Genomic DNA, 18,939 nt, shown 5'->3' with positions numbered 1-18,939 from the left:
ACTCGGTTGTTACAACTTAAATCCAGAATAGTTTGTTCTAACCAGTTTAATCTGGTTGTAATGTGTTTAACACCAGAGCTTAGAATATTATGAATCAAGACTACTTGAACCGTGTTTTAAAGCAAGTTCGCGTTAGATGAAAATTCCACCATGATGCTGATATAATATTATCTCTATAAAAACCTAAACCAGCTGTTAACACACAGATGTGCAGCCTGTGTTATCAGGAACTCACACAGACTCAGAATCTGGCAGCTTTTCTAGAAACTCCTGGATCTCTCTGCACATTCTGCTTCTGCCTCGATCGCTGATCTTTTTCAGCAAGTTGATGCTGTTCTGCCGGAAGAAGGACTGATGAGGTATCTCTGCTGCCTTCATGTGGTACTTAATCGACTTCTGACCCTCCCTTCGATCAAAGTTTAAGTATTTTGCGTAGCAGTTAAAGAGCATCTGCTTGTCTGCAGGGTCCAGATCTCTCTCCATCATTTCCTGATACATCTGCTCTGCTTTCATCAGGCCATGACCAGACTTAGCATACATGTATGCAAAGTCAATCTCCTTCATGAGAGAGGAATGAGGGTAAAGAGAGACCACCTCCTCATGCAGACTGATGGCTCTGCTGAACATACTTTCACTTGGGCAACTTTCTTTATAAAGAATGATCTTCAAAGAATAGCTGAGGGCAGTACACCTCTTCAGGTATCGCTCATCTGGATGCTTCTTCAGGGCCTTTTCTGCCAGGTCAATGGCCTCATCATAGCAGTCGAGCTGTTTGTACACCCTCATCAGGATTCTGATGCCGCTGTAGCTGCTGACAGGATTCATTAAAATCTTTTCTTCCAGCTCATCTGCTTCATCTTTGATTTGCTCTCCTCTCTTGGCTCTTAGCAGCAGGTCGACAGCAGCAAGGTACAGGTTGTCTGGATCCTCCTCTCGGGCCATTCTCATTTCCTCCAACATGCCAACATCCTGGTCTGTGTCACTGTGTTTATAAGCACCCACCAACGCCAGCACACGGCTGGTCTGCCATGACACCATCTCTGGCTTCATCCTGACGGCTCTCTGGAAGTAATCTGCAGCCTGCAGCTTCTTGTCTTTGTAAAAAGTCATCAGGGTCCAGGCCTTCTCAGCACACACCTCTGGGTGGAGCTCATCCTGGATTGGAGGCGGGTGTTTCTCCATCAGGGTGTCCAGCTTTGACAGGTACCTTTGGCTCTGACTGTCTTCACCCAGATGTTGGTGCAGCCATGCCAGGTTCCCGTAGTTCACCACCAACCAGGGACCCTCATCTGCATCTCCCAGCTGGTGGAAGGTCTCAGTGGCCCTGCTGAAGAAGTCCCGGGCCTTTTCAATGAAGCCCAGCTTGTAATGGATGAACCCCTGCAGGTTGTAGATGTGACCCAGCCAGATGTTTCCACCATCAGTGCCGATGTCCACCAGTTTGTCTCTGAGACGGAACAGTTTGGACCTGCTGGTGTCCAGATTCCAGGTGAAGTGACACTCCAGGGACTCCAGTTTGGACTGACTCTGAGCAACACTAAAAAACATTTTAAAAGACAAACATTAATCATCAGAGGGTTGATATAATCTGCTCTGACACTTTCAGAACAAACTGGAGTAAGAAGCATTAAAAAGGCAGCAAGAGAATAAAGATGTTTATTATCAGCTCCTCCTGTAAGAAAACTGAGAAGTGAGGAGACCATCAGTCTGTTTAACAGAGTCTGCTTTGAATATAACGACCAGCCACAAATAGACAAAGAAAATAAAAGATAGAAGCAGGAAAAGAATACTGAAAGCACCGTGAGAGAAAAAAAGATCTAAGAAGGACATAGAAAAGGAAAATGGTTTAGAAATAACACTAATTAATGTTAATCTGAATGACATCACTCACCTCATCATCCAGCTGTTTTCTGTAAAAACGACTATGAATGTTTGTAGGATTTAAAACCAGGAGCTTCTCCAACGTATGTGATGATCTGAGGGTGTCAGCTGGAAGACGGAGAAGGAGATTTTTATAGTGTTTCAGTGAACACTCACCTTTGGACTTCCAGGCACGGACATGGAGCCTCAATAAAAATGAGATCATTCCAGTCAGCGGATGTTATGCTCACACTCTGAATCAAACGTCACACCACAATGAGTGTTTATTAGCCGGTGTGTTATCCAGAGTTAACTGAACCCTTTGTAGGAGCCATGTTTTCATTTAAGTTTCCACCAAACCGCTAGGGGGTGGTGTTTAGTTTATTGTGTTCTTGTGTGGTGTTTGTTGGCCTGGGGTTATTTAAGGTGACTCAGGTGTTGTTAATTAGAAGAGACAAAACAGTTTTTCTGCCGTGCCAAGGCAAAGGGGTTTAAGTTTTGTTTAATAAGAATTTGTCTTAATGGAAACTGAAGGAAATGGACGGTTGCGAGAAAATGAATGAAGATCTGATTGTACACATCTGAGGGAAAAGTGATCATTAGCCCAACTGAGTTCACATAAGCACAAAGCCAAACAATTAACATCCAGTAGCGACTTAGTAGGATGTAGTTGCTACACCCATCACTGATTTACATCGTGGGCTTGACCCAAAGTTGTGTTGTTCTTCCTGATGTTGGTGTCGTTACAAACACATTTCTGTTGCTGCCACACACGTCTTACTGAGATGCTGAAAACCACCGAGTATCTGCTGGACTCTTTGTTTTAATGCATAATTATTAACAACAACAACAAACTGGCATTCCTGCATGCTGCACAGCTTTAGTTTCATATTCTACCAGCTATCGTGTCACTGCTCAGTAAATGAAACTAACACTGGGCTGCTGTTCTGTTTAGTTTCATTTACTGAACGGGGATTGGCTGAGAGCTTATCAGCTGCTCCTCAGGGTTTATCAGATAGTGAGCTCCTCCTTGTTTATGCCACATTAATAGCTTTACATCAGTAAAGCTCAATCCAATAAAGTGCAATGCAGTAAGTCAAAAGAGGAGGAGACAGATAATCAGAAATCAACAGTGTTGTTTCCCCCATCTCCTCTGTGTTTTACAGATTCAGATCAGTGAAGTACAAAAGATTTCTTATTAGAAATGTAAAATATTTATTGTCTAAAATGTTTATCCTCTCCATGAAAAGCCACCTTACATCCACCATACCCTCTTCTTTTTACCTGGGTCCTTTTATCCTTTAAGCCAAATAAAACCCATTCCTTGTTGCCAGGACAACAAACACCTCTACTGTCTCAATGGCTGGTATACAGATTAATTTCCTTCAGTGTGGTTTTTACTTACTCAGCCATTTTTTCTACCCTCTACTAGGACAAACGTAGTGGGGTCTCAAACTTCGGTACCCACTGTGTGAACTTCTAGCCCAGAGGAAGAAAACTCTGGTCCTCGAGAGCTGCAGGCCTGCAAGTTTTAGATGTTTGCCTGTTTCAGCACACCTGATTCTAATGATGGAGTCACTGACCAGAACCTGATAGACTGTTGGATCCATTTAATTTGAATCAGCTGTGTTAGAGCAGGAAACATCTAAAACTTGCAGGACTGTGGCTCTTGAGGACCAAAGTTTCCTACACTTGTTCTAGGTTTTGGACAGGCCTCACCAGCACCCTCTGGTGGTTGCTCTTGGGTAATGCTGAATTATACGCTAAGGTTCATTTTTGACTACAAAGTGAATTGAGTACATTAAGTGTAAAAGAGTATTTAAACTTTCCGATGCTGGTAATGTGGGCTAAACTCTGACACCGAACAGCCCCAGTTTAATTATGAAAAAGTTGAAGAACAGTCAAAACTGCTAAAGGACATCTAAAAGCTGCATCTGAGGTGGTTAATGCTATAACCCCAAAGCCTTTTAAGATGATATTATTAACATGTGATTTTTAGAAGAATACAATACTAAAACAGAAAAGGCAATAAATGCTGGTAGAGGCGCCCCTCGTAAAATTTTGCCTATAGTCCCCAAGAGACTGGCATTGTGCATCAGACCCGTCTGACCACCTGAAGGGTGAAGGAATGAAGGAAGCTACCCTTTTTGCCCACTGGGATAAACTCCAATGTAAACGTCCTGAGCTGGGGACAAATGAGTATGCCCACATCACTCAGTGCCTCTCACCTGGTGCAACTCCAGAGTGGAAAAAGGTCCACCCCTCTCAAGAAGCATGGTTCCAGAGACCAGTGCATGTGTTGAGATGAGCCCAACTATATTTAGCCAGCCACACCAACTAGGACTTCATCCCCACCAGAGAGGTGATGTTCCACATCCCTAGAGTCAGCTTCTGTGGCCTGAACATCGCTGATGACATGATGAGAAGTGATGTAAAAGTTTGAAAAGACAGATCGTTACACCACACTGCAAACCGGGCCACCGTGGCACCTCCAAGGACAGAACCCAGACAGAGAGGAGCCAGACCTTGCATTGTTTAAGCACTAGGAATAAAGCATAAAGTCAAGATAACTTAGTAAATATCAAGAATCTAAATTCCATCACACATTTTCTCTTTGATCACATCAGAGATCACTACAAAGCAAATAGAAAACAGACTACAAAGTCATCAGACATGTTGCTCCGAACACAGTTAAAAACACATCCCGTACCATGATTCCTTCGCACAATGAAATCAGTTTTAGGTTGTCCTTGGTATTTCTCCAGTTTCTTGATATTTCCATCATTGGGGATAGCTACATTTCTCACTACGGCTTTGCTTTGCTGCTTATCCATGATCACAATATCGGTTGGTTGGCCACCACCACTTTGTTGGTCTGTATCTGGAAGTCCCACAGCATCTTAGCCATTGGTAGGAATTCCGCCACTCAGCTTTCTGTTGGTGGGACGTCCCATGCACGAGCTCCTGCCATGATGGTTCCTCCATTTTATTCTCCTCCAGGTTCCATTGCCTGAGGCATTCACTTAATGCTTCATCCCTTGGGGCCATCTTCCTGATGTATTCATGGAGCTTTCTGCTTAGTATTTAGCCCCTGGACACTGGATTTATGGTGGAACCCTCCATGCATGGTGTACAGCTTCTGTGTTTTAACATCTGTTATCTGAACTTCCTCCTTTGGCCAGCTCTTTATCCCAGATATCTGATCAGTGGCAGTGTTATGCCAAGGTACTTGTTGCTCTCCTCAACATCTGCTATTCTGCTCTCTGGGAGTACAATGCCCTGTGTATGGACTACCTTCCCTCTCTTTGTAAACATTCAGCCACGTTTCTCCAGTCTGAATGACATTCCGATGTCCCTGTGGTAGACCCTGGTGGTGTGGATCAATGAATCAATGTCTTGCTCACTCTTAAGGCCCATTTATGTTCCCTTATGTACGTAAATAGAGATGATGGTATTGCTCCGTCCGTGTCAAGCAACGGTTAGGTAAGCTTCCGGAAAACGGACCAAATTACGTGCGCAACTGACAAAACTGTCCGTCTGTCTGCGTGTCCGTCACTCTACGTATCCTTCTTCTGCGTCGAGTCTGAATGGACCTTTAGCTTGATGTCATCCATGTAGAGGAGGTGACTGATGGGGGCCCCATTCCTGAGTCGGTTGACTAATTGGCTGTGGGGGTTCAGGCCTATGCAGAACAGTAACAGGGACAGAGCATGTTCTTGGTATATTCCACATTTGATGGAGACTTGTGCAATTGGCTCAAAGTTGCCCCTTAAGGGTGGTCTGCCACAGCCTCAATGAGTTTTCAACGAAGGCTCAGAGTGCTGTTGATCTTGTACAGCTTCAGGCCTTCCAGGATCCATGTATGTGGCGTTGAGTCATTGCCATCGCACATGTTGGTCTGTCTGGTTGTGCAGTCAAGGGCGACAGTTCTATCAACCAGCAGCTGGTGTTTAGCTCCTCTAGTACCTTAACAAAGCCTTTCTGTGTCTCTGTCATGTATTGATCCATGTGCCCACTTATCTTAGCCGCTATGATGCCTGACAGGACCTTCCATGTTGTAGAGACACATGTTAGTGGCCGATAGTTCTGGCTGGTAACCTGTTCCCTTCTGGAGATCTTTCAGTGTCAGGACTGTCTGTCCCTTGGTCAGCCATTCAGGGTGGGTCCTATGCCTCAGCAGTTGGTTCTTTTGTGCCGCTAGGCGCTCATGAGTGAATTTAGCATCTTTAACCAGTAGGCATGGATCATGTCGGGGCAAGGTGCTGTCCAGTTCTTCATACCTGAGATTCTTTGTTGGATATCTGCCTCTGTGATGTTATGTGATGCCTTTCTCCCATATGTTTTTCCAATATATATATATATATAAATATGTATATATATATATATATATATATATATATATATTCTATTGAATAACCGCCACAGTAACTATATAATAACAACAGCATACTATGCTATCTGTAGTTTAAAGATTGTTAAATGTTTTGTGTTCAGCACTTTCTTTCAGCTGTACTTTGTACAGATGAGTTCATTATAATGATATTTCAATTTAAATCATTTGACTGTAAGCGATCATTGCTAAATAATACTAAATTATTAAAAAAATTTTTTTTTTTTTTTTTTTTCTCTTTTTTTTTTTTTTTTTTTAACCTGTCTTGTCCAGCATCGTTGCAAGCAGAATGATTGTCTGGCTGCTGTCTGGTGCTGGGCAATTTTACTCTATCAAGCAGGGATTTATACTACATGTATAAAGTCCCTCTTGATGAAAAACTTTATTAAATCAGACTCTTAATACTGGACTCGACCGGAGGGGACAGAGAGAGAGAGAGAGAAAAGAAAGTAGAGAGAAGAGGGAGGGGAGAGAGAGGGACAGAAAGGGTGTGGGGAGTGCGGGTGGGGACTTGAAACATCATACAGAAGACCATGTAATCCATACTATTTACAACATATATAGCTAAGATCATCCTAGCCAGTAGGTCATTACACAACTAGTTGATAATAGTAACAATAATAATAATAAGAGTAAGAGTAATAATAATAATAAGAACAGAAATAATTAAAAAAAAGAAACAAAATATGATAATAGATATAAGTGAAACTGCTGTATTCAAGAACACGCGCAGAGAAACCTGTGTGGATGTGTTGGAGAACTCGGCCACACGGCGACGCAAAGACTGTGTGGAGACGTTCAGGAAGGAGTGACCATGCAGAGTGATCATGCAGATGCCACCTCACTTGAACAGAGGCCAGAGTCAGGCCAGCGGTCCCGAGACCCAGGCCACCAGCCCTCCCGCAGGCAACAGACCCCGACCGGTCCACAGAGAGGACCACTCGCCCGCCCAGGAAGGCAGCAGCAGGAGACCCCAGCAGGAGCCGCCCCGCGGACACAGGGCACCGGCCCCGGCGGGCCGAGGCCAGCAGTCCCCGACCACCCCGGGCACCGGCCGCCCGGGACAGACGGGGCAGAGGGCCCGGGCCCAGGAGCGCAGGGACACCCCCCTCCCCCACAGGCCGAGGGCCAGCACGCCACCCGGGGGGACCCGGCCCGCCCAGACGGCCACCACCAGAGGCCAGCCCCACACCCCAGCGCCCAGCCGCACACCCCGAGAACCAGTCCTGCCCCCCCCCCAGACCAAAACACACACACAAACACACACACTCTCCTTCCACTCCTCCGTTCATCCTCGCACGCATACACCATTCAACCCTCACATACTCACCATCCTTCCACCATACACCATTCATCCACCTTCACACCTCCCATACACACACACACACACCTTCCTTCCACTACCCATCCTCCCACACATACATCATTCTCTTACACATACACCGACCTCCCTCTCCTACACCAAACATCCACCTTCACGTACCCCATCCTCCCACACACACGCACCACCCCTCCATCACCCACTCTCCCAAACATACACCACTCCCCCACACACACACATCATCCTCCCTCCCATACACCATCCATCCTCCCGCACACACACCATCCTTCCACCATCCCTCCTCCCACACACTCCCCCATCCCTGCACCATACCTTCTCCCACACATACCCCATCCTCCCACACATACATCATCCCTCCACCATTCATCCAACCACACCCACACCACCCCCCCTCCCACACACCACGCATCCACCTCCACACACCCCACCCTCCCACACACCATCCCTCCACCACCCATCTCCCCACACCCACACCACTCTCCCACCCACACACCACCCCCCCCCCCCAACACACACACACACAAACACCATCCCCCCACCACCATCCTCCCGCCACCCCACGCTGCGGGGGGACAGCCCCAGCCAGGAGGCGAGGAGACACGAGCCAGGCCCCCAACCCCCCACCCCGCCCCCGCCCCCCCACTCCCCACCCCCAAAACAGCACCTTCCCCCCAGGGCCAGCAGCCAAAACCCCCCGGGACAGCCCGCCTACGCCCCGGGCCAACGCGACAGGCCACCCGGCCCGCCCCGCCCCCGGGCCATCCATGGAGACAGGGGCGCTTGAAGACCCCATCCCCCCTCCCTCCCCCACTAGTGATGGAATATATTATGTGCTGTTTGCAATTAAAAAAAGAGGGTTAAAATTGGGGGGCAGTAACTGCATTGAGGAGGGGGTGGGGCCACCTGAGCAGTCCCACCCACCTGACCTCGCATGTTCCACCCCCCAAAACGTGTTTGTATGTTGCAAATGTTATTTGTGCTCAGTGACTAAGTGGAATTAAAAGCTGGGAGGCATGCTGCCGCTCGGCGAAGCAACAGGGCCACTATGATGACCCCCCTGCCCCGCCCAGCGCAACAAGCACACCTCCCACAGCCCTACCTGTGTATGTAGTGAAGAGTGGGGGAGGGGAGGGGTCAGGAGATGTAGGTCCAGAGGGGAGTAAGCCTCCCCCCTGGAAGACGACCCGCCAGTGGCTTAGGGCGCCCCCGTCCCCCGCCGGCCCCGAAGGGCGTCACAGGCCCGGAGCAGGCACCCCAACCCAGGCACGCCACGAACCCCCCCAGGGGCCAGCCACCAGCCCAAGGGGCCACTTTCCTCTTTCTGAGTGGGAGGGGGGCGAGGCAAAGGAAGGGAACCCCAGGCCCACGCCCCCAACACCCGGCCAGGGTGCCCCCCAGAGGACACGTCCTAACCCCCAGCCACTCACACACCCTCTCACACACCTCTATACACCAACACCTCAATACGTGCACATACCTCCACACACACACTTCACGCACATACCTATAAACGCACACACCGGTGCCCACATACACACACACTCTCATACCCCTCCATACACATACACCACTACACACGCACTCACATACATACCTGCATATACACACAAGCACCTCCATACATACTCACGCCTCCACCCACTCCTTCACTCCTCCACACACACCTCGACCTCCACGTGCACACACTCATATATACACACCTTCACACACACCCACACACACATCCCACATAGACCTCCACACACACACCCGCACACCACTCACACACACATACACACACACACCTAGACCTTCATACACACCCACACACACATACAGCACACACATCCCTCTACACCCACCCACACACCAGCATACCTACAGACACACACACACACACCCACCTATATACAAACACACCCCCAACCAGGTTCCGGGGCTGCGACCAAGCACCAGGGCACGGACCAACCCCCGGCACGGCACATCCGGACGGGCCCAGCCCCCCCCCAGCAGCGGCAGACCCCCCACCCCCAGGAGAGGGGGGAGACCCGACACCCCAGAGCCCGGGGCCCCCACCCGGCCCACCCCGGGCCCGACCGGCCACCCGGCCAGGGGCCGACGGACACCGACCCAGGCACCCCGGCAGCCACCCCCCACCGCCACGAGGCAGTCCCACCCCGGGGCCCACCCAATGCCGCCCGCCCAGACCGGAACCCCCAGCCGACCCAGCAGCGGAGCAGCCGAGATTCCCACCCAGGAGACAACCGGAGACCCGAAGCCACCAGGGACCCCCCACCCATATCCACCCCCATCCCAGCGAAGCCGCAATCCTCCACCTACATTAGGTGATGTAGCCAGTCACAGGGGACCAGAGGGAATGAAAGTCATCTGATTGGTTCCTGGAGGAGGCAGACATTGTCTCAATGCTGATGTGATCTAACAGGAGATTTCTAAACTGCTGGATAGACAAATTATTCTTATCTTTCCAGTTCACAAGGATAGTTTTCCTTGCGATGCATAAGACTGCGAGGACCAAGTTTATGGAGTGTATTCCTATGTTAGTGTCACCCAGGTCGCCCAGTAGGCAAAGTGTGGGGTTTGCAGAAAAACTGGTTTTAAACCATTTTGAGAGATCTTCACACACCTTAATCCAGAACCTTTGGACAGGTGTGCAGGACCACAGCGCATGGATGTAGCTATCAGAAGTGTTCTCAGAGCAGTGTGGGCAGATATCTGATGGTGAAAGGCCCATCCTGAACATCCTGTGTCCTGTATAATGAGTTCTATGGAGAATTTTGAATTGTATTAGTTGTATATTTGAATTCTGAGTCATTTTAAACGTGTTTAAACATATTTGTGACCATCTTTTCTGATCAAAGTTATTAGATAAATCATCTTCCCATTTTGAAGTTGGGAGAGATATCCTGTCTTCTAGCTTTGCAAGTAATCTATATATTTTTGATAATAATTTTGGAGTATTAAGATTCAAGAATTCTGCTATTCTGACAGGAAGCTGCAAGTCTAACTGTACAGGGGTATACTTCTTATATATAATTGATTTTAGTTGGTGGTACTCTAAGAATTTATTGCTGTTGATTCCATACTGTGAGACAATTGTGTTGAAAGATACCAAGTTTCCATTTTCTATTATCTGTCCTAACTGTTGTATTCCTTTAGTCTTCCATTGAGTAAAGTTTATCATCTTTTTGTTCTGCAGGATGTCAGGGTTGTTCCAGATGGGTGTAAGTCTACATGGAAAGAGGGAAGATCTGGTTATCTTACAGAATTCCCACCAAGCCATTAAGGAAAAACGGATGTTAAGGCTTTTAAAGCACTTATATGGTTTAATGGTTGAGCTGATGAACGGCAGGTCAGAGATGACTAAGTCCTCACACAAAGCCTGCTCCCCATCTAGCCACGGCTCATCCAGATAACTGGGTTTGAGCCACTTTGAGATGTACTGCAGCCTGTTAGCTATAAAGTAGTGATTAAAGTTTGGTAGATCCAGTCCTCCTCTATCTTTAGTCTGCTGTAAGGTTTTAAGACTGATACGTGACGGCTTGTTTTTCCAAAGAAACTTGGATATGAAAGAGTCCAGAGATTTAAACCAACTGGTGGAGGGTTTAGTGGGTATCATTGAAAATAAATAATTAACTTTAGGTAGAATCATCATCTTAATGGTGGCAACTCTCCCCATTAGTGAGATGGGTAAGCGCCTCCACCGTAAGAGATCATCTTCTATTGTTTTTAGTAGCTGAACATAGTTTAATTTTGTTAAATCTGATAATCTGGGGGAAATATTTATACCTAAATATCTAATGTTTCCTGTCTGTATTTTGATATTAGGGATGTTTTGTAGGTCACAGTTGATGGACATGGCTGTAGTCTTAGACCAGTTAATAGAATAATCAGATATTGATGAGAACTTATTAATAACTGTGATTGTCTCAGGGAGTGATGTTTGTGAGTTCTGAAGGAAGAGTAATACATCATCTGCATAAAGACTTATTTTATGTTCTATATTTTTGCCCTGGATTCCTTTAATTTCTATATTTTGTCTAATAGCAGCTGCTAACGGCTCTATGAAAATGGCAAAAAGTGAGGGGGAGAGTGGACAGCCCTGTCTGGTGCCTCTCTGTAAGCGGAAGCTTGGAGAAGTTTGATCGTTGGTTTTCACACATGCATTTGGGTTATTATATAATATTTTAATCCACTCTATGAAAGCAGGTCCAAGCCCAAATTTGTCTAGTGTTACAAATAGAAACTTCCAGTTTACCCTGTCGAAGGCTTTTTCTGCATCTAGAGAAATGATTGTGGATTCTAGATTATGTAAAGTAGAGTAGTCTATGAGGTTAATTAGTCTACGCGTGTTAGTAGATGAATGTCGACCTTTTATAAAACCTGTCTGGTCCGGATGTATTATAAGAGGGGTTATTTTTTCTATCCTTCTGGCAAGAGCTTTACTAATTATTTTCAGGTCTACATTTATTAAAGATATGGGACGGTAACTAGATGGAAGTGTGGGGTCTTTGCCTGGTTTTAGCAATAGTGTTATATTAGCTAAGTTCATATTTTGCGGTATTTTTTGTTTTTCCTGTATTTCTAACAACATATTATAAAATGTAGGAGCTAGCGTTGTCCAGAATTCCTTGTAAAATTCTGCTGAGTAACCATCTGGACCCGGGGCTTTATTGTTGGGCATATGTTGGAGAGCTTCGTGGAGTTCATCTACAGTAATAGGTGCATCTAAATTTATTTTATTTTCATTTTTTAGTTTTGGTAGATTAATGTTGTTTAAAAATTGTTCAATATGTTCATCTGTTGGATTAATCTGTGATTCATATAATGTTTTATAGAAGCTTCTATACGCGTCATTTATCTTGTCTGGGTCATGGCTGATGTTTCCGTCTTGATCTTTAACAGAGGAGATTGTTGTTTTCTCCTTGTTTGTTTTTAGTTGATTTGCTAAAAACTTTCCAGATTTGTTACTATGTTCAAAGTTCTCCAAGCGAAGTCTTTGCACTAAAAACTGTGTTTTTTTATCTATAATTTCTTTAAGCTGCAATTTAGTTTTCCTTATATTATTCATTGTGTGCTCTTCGGGGGAAATGCGGTAAGCCTCCTCCAATGATTTAATCCTGAGTTCTAATTCTAAAACTCTTGCTGTTTCCTTCTTCTTCTTATGTGAGGAGAAGGAAATTTAACTAAATTATTAAATAAATAAATGCCATTTGACTTTTACGTAGTCAGCCATTTCCTTCTCTTATTAGATGTGTTGCCACAAACCTGCAGGTTGATCTTCACACATCAAAAGTTTTCATTTTTCCAACATGAGTCCAGCTGCTGCTGTGTAGACGCCTGATACCAGAATTTAACCATTAAACCGACGTGAGAAGGAGCAAAAAAACGCAGCAAAAATGGTTTAAATATCAGTAAAAGTGCTGCTACAGCCAGAAACGTTGCAGAGAACAGGTCGTATCAGGAGGAGAAAACAAGGCTTGAAGCAAAATGTACAAAATCTAAACAAAGACCAGTAAACCAGATTTAACCCAACCAGAATATTTAATATTAGTTTATTAAAAAACTGAAGAAAACCAGCAGACCGTGACATAAACAGCTATCAGCTGACATTTAACATGATGTTCACACGTTAACACCCTAAATTTGACTGTGTTTTAATACACAGAATTCTTATCAGAAAGAAAATATCATCAACATATTTGTTTAACTCGGTTGTTACAACTTAAATCCAGAATAGTTTGTTCTAACCAGTTTAATCTCGTTGTAATCATCATCATCATCATCTTTATTTGTCAGACTCAAGGTCCATAAAAAGAAACATCAAACAAACACAACAACAACAACAACAGTTATAAAAGACACTTATACCGGTGTTTCCACAGAGAGGTAACGAACTGTACTAAATGTGTTTAACACCAGAGCTTAGAATATTATGAGTCAAGACTACTTGAAAAGTGTTTTAAAGCAAGTTAGTGATAAAAATTCCACCATGATGCTGATATAATATTATCTCTATGAAAACCTAAACCAGCTGTTAACACACAGATGTGCAGCCTGTGTTATCAGGAACTCACACAGACTCAGAATCTGGCAGGTTTTCTAGAAACTCCTGGATCTCTCTGCACATTCTGCTTCTGCCTTTGTCTCTGATCTTTTTCAGCGAGTTGATGCTGTTCTGCCGGAAGAAGGACTGATAAGGTATCTCTGCTGCCTTCATGTGGTACTCAATCGACTTCTGACCCTCCCTTCGATCAAAGTTTAAGTATTTTGCGTAGTAGTTATAGAGCATCTGCTTGTCTGCAGGGTCCAGATCTCTCTCCATCATTTCCTGATACATCTGCTCTGCTTTCATCAGGCCGTGACCAGACTTTGCATACATGTATGCAAGGTCAACCTCCTTCATGAGAGAAGAATGAGGGTAAAGAGAGACCACCTCCTCATGCAGACTGATGGCTCTGCTGATCATACTTTCACTTGGGCAACTTTCTTTATAAAAGCTGATCTTCAAAGTGTAGCTGAGGGCAGCACACCTCTTCAGGTATCGCTCATCTGGATGCTTCTTCAGGGCCTTTTCTGCCAGGTCAATGGCCTCATCATAGCAGTCGAGCTGTTTGTACACCCTTATCAGGATTCTGATGCCGCTGTAGCTGCTGACAGGATTTATTAAAATCTTTTCTTCCAGCTCATCTGCTTCATCTTTGATTTGCTCTCCTCTCTTGGCTCTTAGCAGCAGGTCGACAGCAGCAAGGTACAGGTTGTCTGGATCCTCCTCTCGGGCCATTCTCATTTCCTCCAACATGCCAACATCCTGGTCTGTGTCACTGTGTTTATAATCACCCACCAACGCCAGCACACGGCTGGTCTGCCATGACACCATCTCTGGCTTCATCCTGACGGCTCTCTGGAAGTAATCTGCAGCCTGCAGCTTCTTGTCTTTGTAAAAAGTCATCAGGGTCCAGGCCTTCTCAGCACAGACCTCTGGGTGGAGCTCATCCTGGATTGGAGGCGGGTGTGTCTCGATCAGGGTGTCCAGCTTTGACAGGTACCCTTGGCTCTGACTGTCTTCACCCAGATGTTGGTGCAGCCATGCCAGGTTCCCGTAGTTCACCACCAACCAGGGACCCTCATCTGCATCTCCCAGCTGGTGGAAGGTCTCAGTGGCCCTGCTGAAGAAGTCCCGGGCCTCTTCAATGAAGCCCAGCTTGTAATGGATGAACCCCTGCAGGTTGTAGATGTGACCCAGCCAGATGTTTCCCTTCTCGGTGCCGATGTCCACCAGGTCGTCCCTGAGACGGAACAGTTTGGACCTGCTGGTGTCCAGATTCCAGGTGAAGTGACACTCCAGGGACTCCAGTTTGGACTGACTCTGAGCAGCACTGAAAAACATTTTAAAAGACCAACATTAATCATCAGAGGGTTGATATAATCCTCTCTGACACTTTCAGAACAAACTGGAGTAAGGAGCATTTAAAAGGCATCAAGGGAGCAGTACCACCAGCCACCACAGGGGGCGGTGTTCTGCAGTGTAGCTGACATACAACCAGAGGAACGAACAAAGAAGATCCTGCAATGGCCACACAGACCCCTGCTGTAAACCATGCTGTCTTTTCTATGTCTCATATGCATTATCACAATCTTCTCCATCATCGCCATGCTTGTTTCCTGAAATGTACATTGTGGCCTCGAGGAGAGATCTGACATCTGTACTGCGCTCTAGTGGATTTATTTCATAACAACCATGCCAATCTAAGGGAAACATGGGTGTATGTGGGCAGTGATGTTTGACAAAGGTTAACACAAACATACTTATTTATGTGATAGTTAACAGCTCACTGGCATCAGGTATTTTTCCCAAGTCACTAGAGATCGCTGCTATTAAGCCTCTCCTAGAGAAAAAGACTCTGGACGTCTCTATAATGAACAACTATAGACCGTCTTTAACCTTTCTTTTATTTCCAAGATTATTGAGAAAGTTGTATTTAAACAGCTTAATGACTTTTTAAATGAAAGTGGAAATCTTGATAAATTTCAGTTCGGTTTCCGACCTCATCACAGCCCTGAAACAGCTCTGGTCAAAGTGTTAAATGACATTAGGTTGAATACTGGTTCTGGTGAAGAGTCAGTCCTGGTTCTGCTGGATCTCAGTGCTGTGTTTCATACTGTTTATGCTCCCTTTGGGTGAAATATTACAGAACTATAGCATTAATTATCAAAGTTATGCAGATGATACACAACTTTATGTGTCTCTGTCACCAGATGACTGCAGCCCAATAGACTTAATGTGTCAGTGTCTGGAGCAAATAAACACCTGGATGAAGGAGAATTTTCTACAATTACATGAAGACAAAAGTGAGATCATTCTGTTTGGTAGCAAAGAGAAGAGGGTCAGCATTGGTAAACAGCTGGAGACTCGGGCTCTTAAAATCACCAACCAAGTTGGTAACCTTGGAGACTCAGACCTGACTTTCAGCAGCCACATCAAAGCTTCACTAAGAAGCTTTTTACCAGCTCAGAAACATCAACAGAATTAAATTTTAGTCTCCCAGAAAGACCAAGAGAAACTCATCCATGCATTCATCTCCAGTAGGCTGGATTACTGTAACGGTCTTTAACAGGACTTCCTAAAAAGAACATTAAACATCTGCAGCTCATCCAAAACGCTGCTGCTAGAGTTTTAACCAGGACTAAGAGATCTGAACACATCACACCAGTTTTAAAATCTTAACACTGGTTTCCAGTCAGTCACAGAATAGATTTTAAAATTCTTCTTATTGTTTACAAATCCCAGAACAATTAAAGCTCAGAATACATCTGTGATATGTTCAGAGAATATAAACCTAGCAGAGCTCTTAGATCCAAAGACTCTGGTCAACTAGTCCAGATCAGAGTCCAGACTAAACATGGAGAAGCAGCATTTAGCTGTTTTGCTGCAAACAAGTGGAACAAACTGCCAGTGGAGATTAAACTTTCCCCAAATGTAGACATCTTTAAATCCAGATTAAAAACATTTCTTTTCTCATGTCCCTATACATGAATTCTGCATGATATCATTTTAACTTATCTTACATTTAATCAGTTTAATGTAATTTATTATTTTATTGTAATTTTCTTCTATTTGTTGCTGCCTTTTACTATTTCTTAATATCTGTAATACTTTTGTTTTATGTAAAGCACTTTGTCCTGTACATGAAATGTGCTGTACAAATAAACTGCCATGCCTTGCCTAAAAGGAGCATAAATTAAGCTTTTGATTAAAATTCCACCACGATAATAATGTACAGATTACCCATGGTCCACCTCTACATACAGAAGTCCAGATATGATGTAAAAACTTAAACTCAGCTGTTAACAGTTGTCTAAAACTTTAAAATAAAAGCCCGTTTAATCAGGAACTCACAAAGAATCCAAACGCGGCAGCTGTTCTAGAAACTCCCGGATTTCTCTGCATATTCTGGTTGTGCCTCGACCGCTGATCCTCTGCAGCGCGTTGATGCTGTTCTGCTGGAAGAAGGACTGATAAGGCATCTCTGCTGCCTTCATGTGGTACTGAATCGACCTCTGTTTCACCCTTCGATCAAACATCAAGTATTTTGCGTAGTAGTTATAGAGCATCTGCTTGTCTGCAGGTTCCAGATCTCTCTCCATCATCTCCTGATACATCTGCTATGCTTTCATCAGGCCGTGACCAGACTTAGCATACATGTATGCAAGGTCAATCTCCTTCATGAGAGAAGAATGAGGGTAAAGAGAGACCACCTCCTCATGCAGACTGATGGCTCTGCTGAACATACTTTCACTTGGGCAACTTTCTTTATAAAAACTGATCTTCAAAGTGTAGCTGAGGGCAGCACACCTCTTCAGGTATCGCTCATCTGGATGCTTCTTCAGGGCCTTTTCTGCCAGGTCAATGGCCTCATCATAGCAGTCGAGCTGCCTGTACACCCTCATCAGGATTCTGATGCCGCTGTAGCTGCTGACAGGATTCATTAAAATCTTTTCTTCCAGCTCATCTGCTTCATCTTTGATTTGCTCTCCTCTCTTGGCTCTTAGCAGCAGGTCGACAGCAGCAAGGTACAGGTTGTCTGGATCCTCCTCTCGGGCCATTCTCATTTCCTCCAACATGCCAACATCCTGGTCTGTGTCACTGTGTTTATAAGCACCCACCAACGCCAGCACACGGCTGGTCTGCCATGACACCATCTCTGGCTTCATCCTAACGGCTCTCTGGAAGTAATCTGCAGCCTGCAGCTTCTTGTCTTTGTAAAAAGTCATCAGGGTCCAGGCCTTCTCAGCACAGACCTCTGGGTGGAGCTCATCCTGGATTGGAGGCGGGTGTTTCTCCATCAGGGTGTCCAGCTTTGACAGGTACCTTTGGCTCTGACTGTCTTCACCCAGATGTTGGTGCAGCCATGCCAGGTTCCCGTAGTTCACCACCAACCAGGGACCCTCATCTGCATCTCCCAGCTGGTGGAAGGTCTCAGTGGCCCTGCTGAAGAAGTCCCGGGCCTCTTCAATGAAGCCCAGCTTGTAATGGATGAACCCCTGCAGGTTGTAGATGTGACCCAGCCAGATGTTTCCCTTCTCGGTGCCGATGTCCACCAGGTCGTCCCTGAGACGGAACAGTTTGGACCTGCTGGTGTCCAGATTCCAGGTGAAGTGACACTCCAGGGACTCCAGTTTGGACTGACTCTGAGCAGCACTGAAAAACATTTTAAAAGACAAACATTAATCATCAGAGGGTTGATATAATCTGCTCTGACACTTTCAGAACAAACTGGAGTAAGGAGCATTTAAAAGGCATCAAGGGAGCAGTACCACCAGCCACCACAGGGGGCGGTGTTCTGCAGTGTAGCTGACATACGACCAGAGGAACGAACAAAGAAGATCCTGCAATGGCCACACAGACCCCTGCTGTAAACCATGCTGTCTTTTCTATGTCTCATATGCATTATCACAATCTTCTCCATCATCGCCATGCTTGTTTCCTGAAATGTACATTGTGACCTCGAGGAGAGATCTGACATCTGTACTGCGCTCTAGTGGATTTATTTCATAACAACCATGCCAATCTAAGGGAAACATGGGTGTATGTGGGCAGTGATGTTTGACAAAGGTTAACACAAACATACTTATTTATGTGATAGTTAACAGCTCACTGGCATCAGGTATTTTTCCCAAGTCACTAGAGATAGCTGCTATTAAGCCTCTCCTAGAGAAACGGACTCTGGACGCCTCTATAATGAACAACTATAGACCGTCTTTAACCTTTCTTTTATTTCCAAGATTGTTGAGAAAGTTGTATTTAAACAGCTTAATGACTTTTTAAATGAAAGTGGAAATCTTGATA

General features: G+C 45.3%; 3 protein-coding genes across 3 annotated transcripts; all 3 read right to left on the bottom strand.

Annotated features, from left to right (window-relative positions):
• Window positions 1-13: 13 nt before the first annotated feature.
• LOC121653006 (interferon-induced protein with tetratricopeptide repeats 1-like) lies at window positions 14-17,252 on the bottom strand. Its single transcript, XM_042006185.1, has 3 exons — window positions 16,990-17,252; window positions 13,615-14,968; window positions 14-183 (listed from the first exon to the last, which is right to left on the bottom strand). The coding sequence occupies exons 1-2, from the start codon at window positions 17,250-17,252 to the stop codon at window positions 13,663-13,665; spliced, it is 1,569 nt and encodes a 522-aa protein (XP_041862119.1). The 3' UTR covers window positions 14-183; window positions 13,615-13,662.
• On the bottom strand, window positions 113-1,548 carry LOC121653466 (interferon-induced protein with tetratricopeptide repeats 1-like). The gene has a single exon (XM_042006983.1). It carries the CDS (start codon window positions 1,546-1,548, stop codon window positions 232-234), a length of 1,317 nt encoding a protein of 438 aa, XP_041862917.1. The 3' UTR covers window positions 113-231.
• LOC121653468 (interferon-induced protein with tetratricopeptide repeats 5-like) lies at window positions 17,183-18,643 on the bottom strand. The gene has a single exon (XM_042006986.1). It carries the CDS (start codon window positions 18,300-18,302, stop codon window positions 17,256-17,258), a length of 1,047 nt encoding a protein of 348 aa, XP_041862920.1. The 5' UTR covers window positions 18,303-18,643; the 3' UTR covers window positions 17,183-17,255.
• Between the last annotated feature and the right edge of the window lie 296 nt (window positions 18,644-18,939).

This window comes from Melanotaenia boesemani, chromosome 14, assembly GCF_017639745.1.
Source record: "Melanotaenia boesemani isolate fMelBoe1 chromosome 14, fMelBoe1.pri, whole genome shotgun sequence".
Lineage (NCBI taxonomy): Eukaryota > Metazoa > Chordata > Actinopteri > Atheriniformes > Melanotaeniidae > Melanotaenia > Melanotaenia boesemani.
This window is presented reverse-complemented; position numbering and strand designations above follow the sequence as displayed.

Bases quoted from the DNA above. Each gene is read 5' to 3' on its own strand.
- LOC121653006 (XM_042006185.1), bottom strand. From the start codon at position 17,252: ATGTATCAGGAGATGATGGAGAGAGATCTGGAACCTGCAGACAAGCAG. The intron at 14,969-16,989 runs GTGAGTTCCTGA...AATGTTTTTCAG, and splicing joins CTGCCGCGTTTGGATTCTTT to TGCTGCTCAGAGTCAGTCCA.
- LOC121653468 (XM_042006986.1), bottom strand. From the start codon at position 18,302: ATGTTTTTCAGTGCTGCTCAGAGTCAGTCCAAACTGGAGTCCCTGGAG.
- LOC121653466 (XM_042006983.1), bottom strand. From the start codon at position 1,548: ATGTTTTTTAGTGTTGCTCAGAGTCAGTCCAAACTGGAGTCCCTGGAG.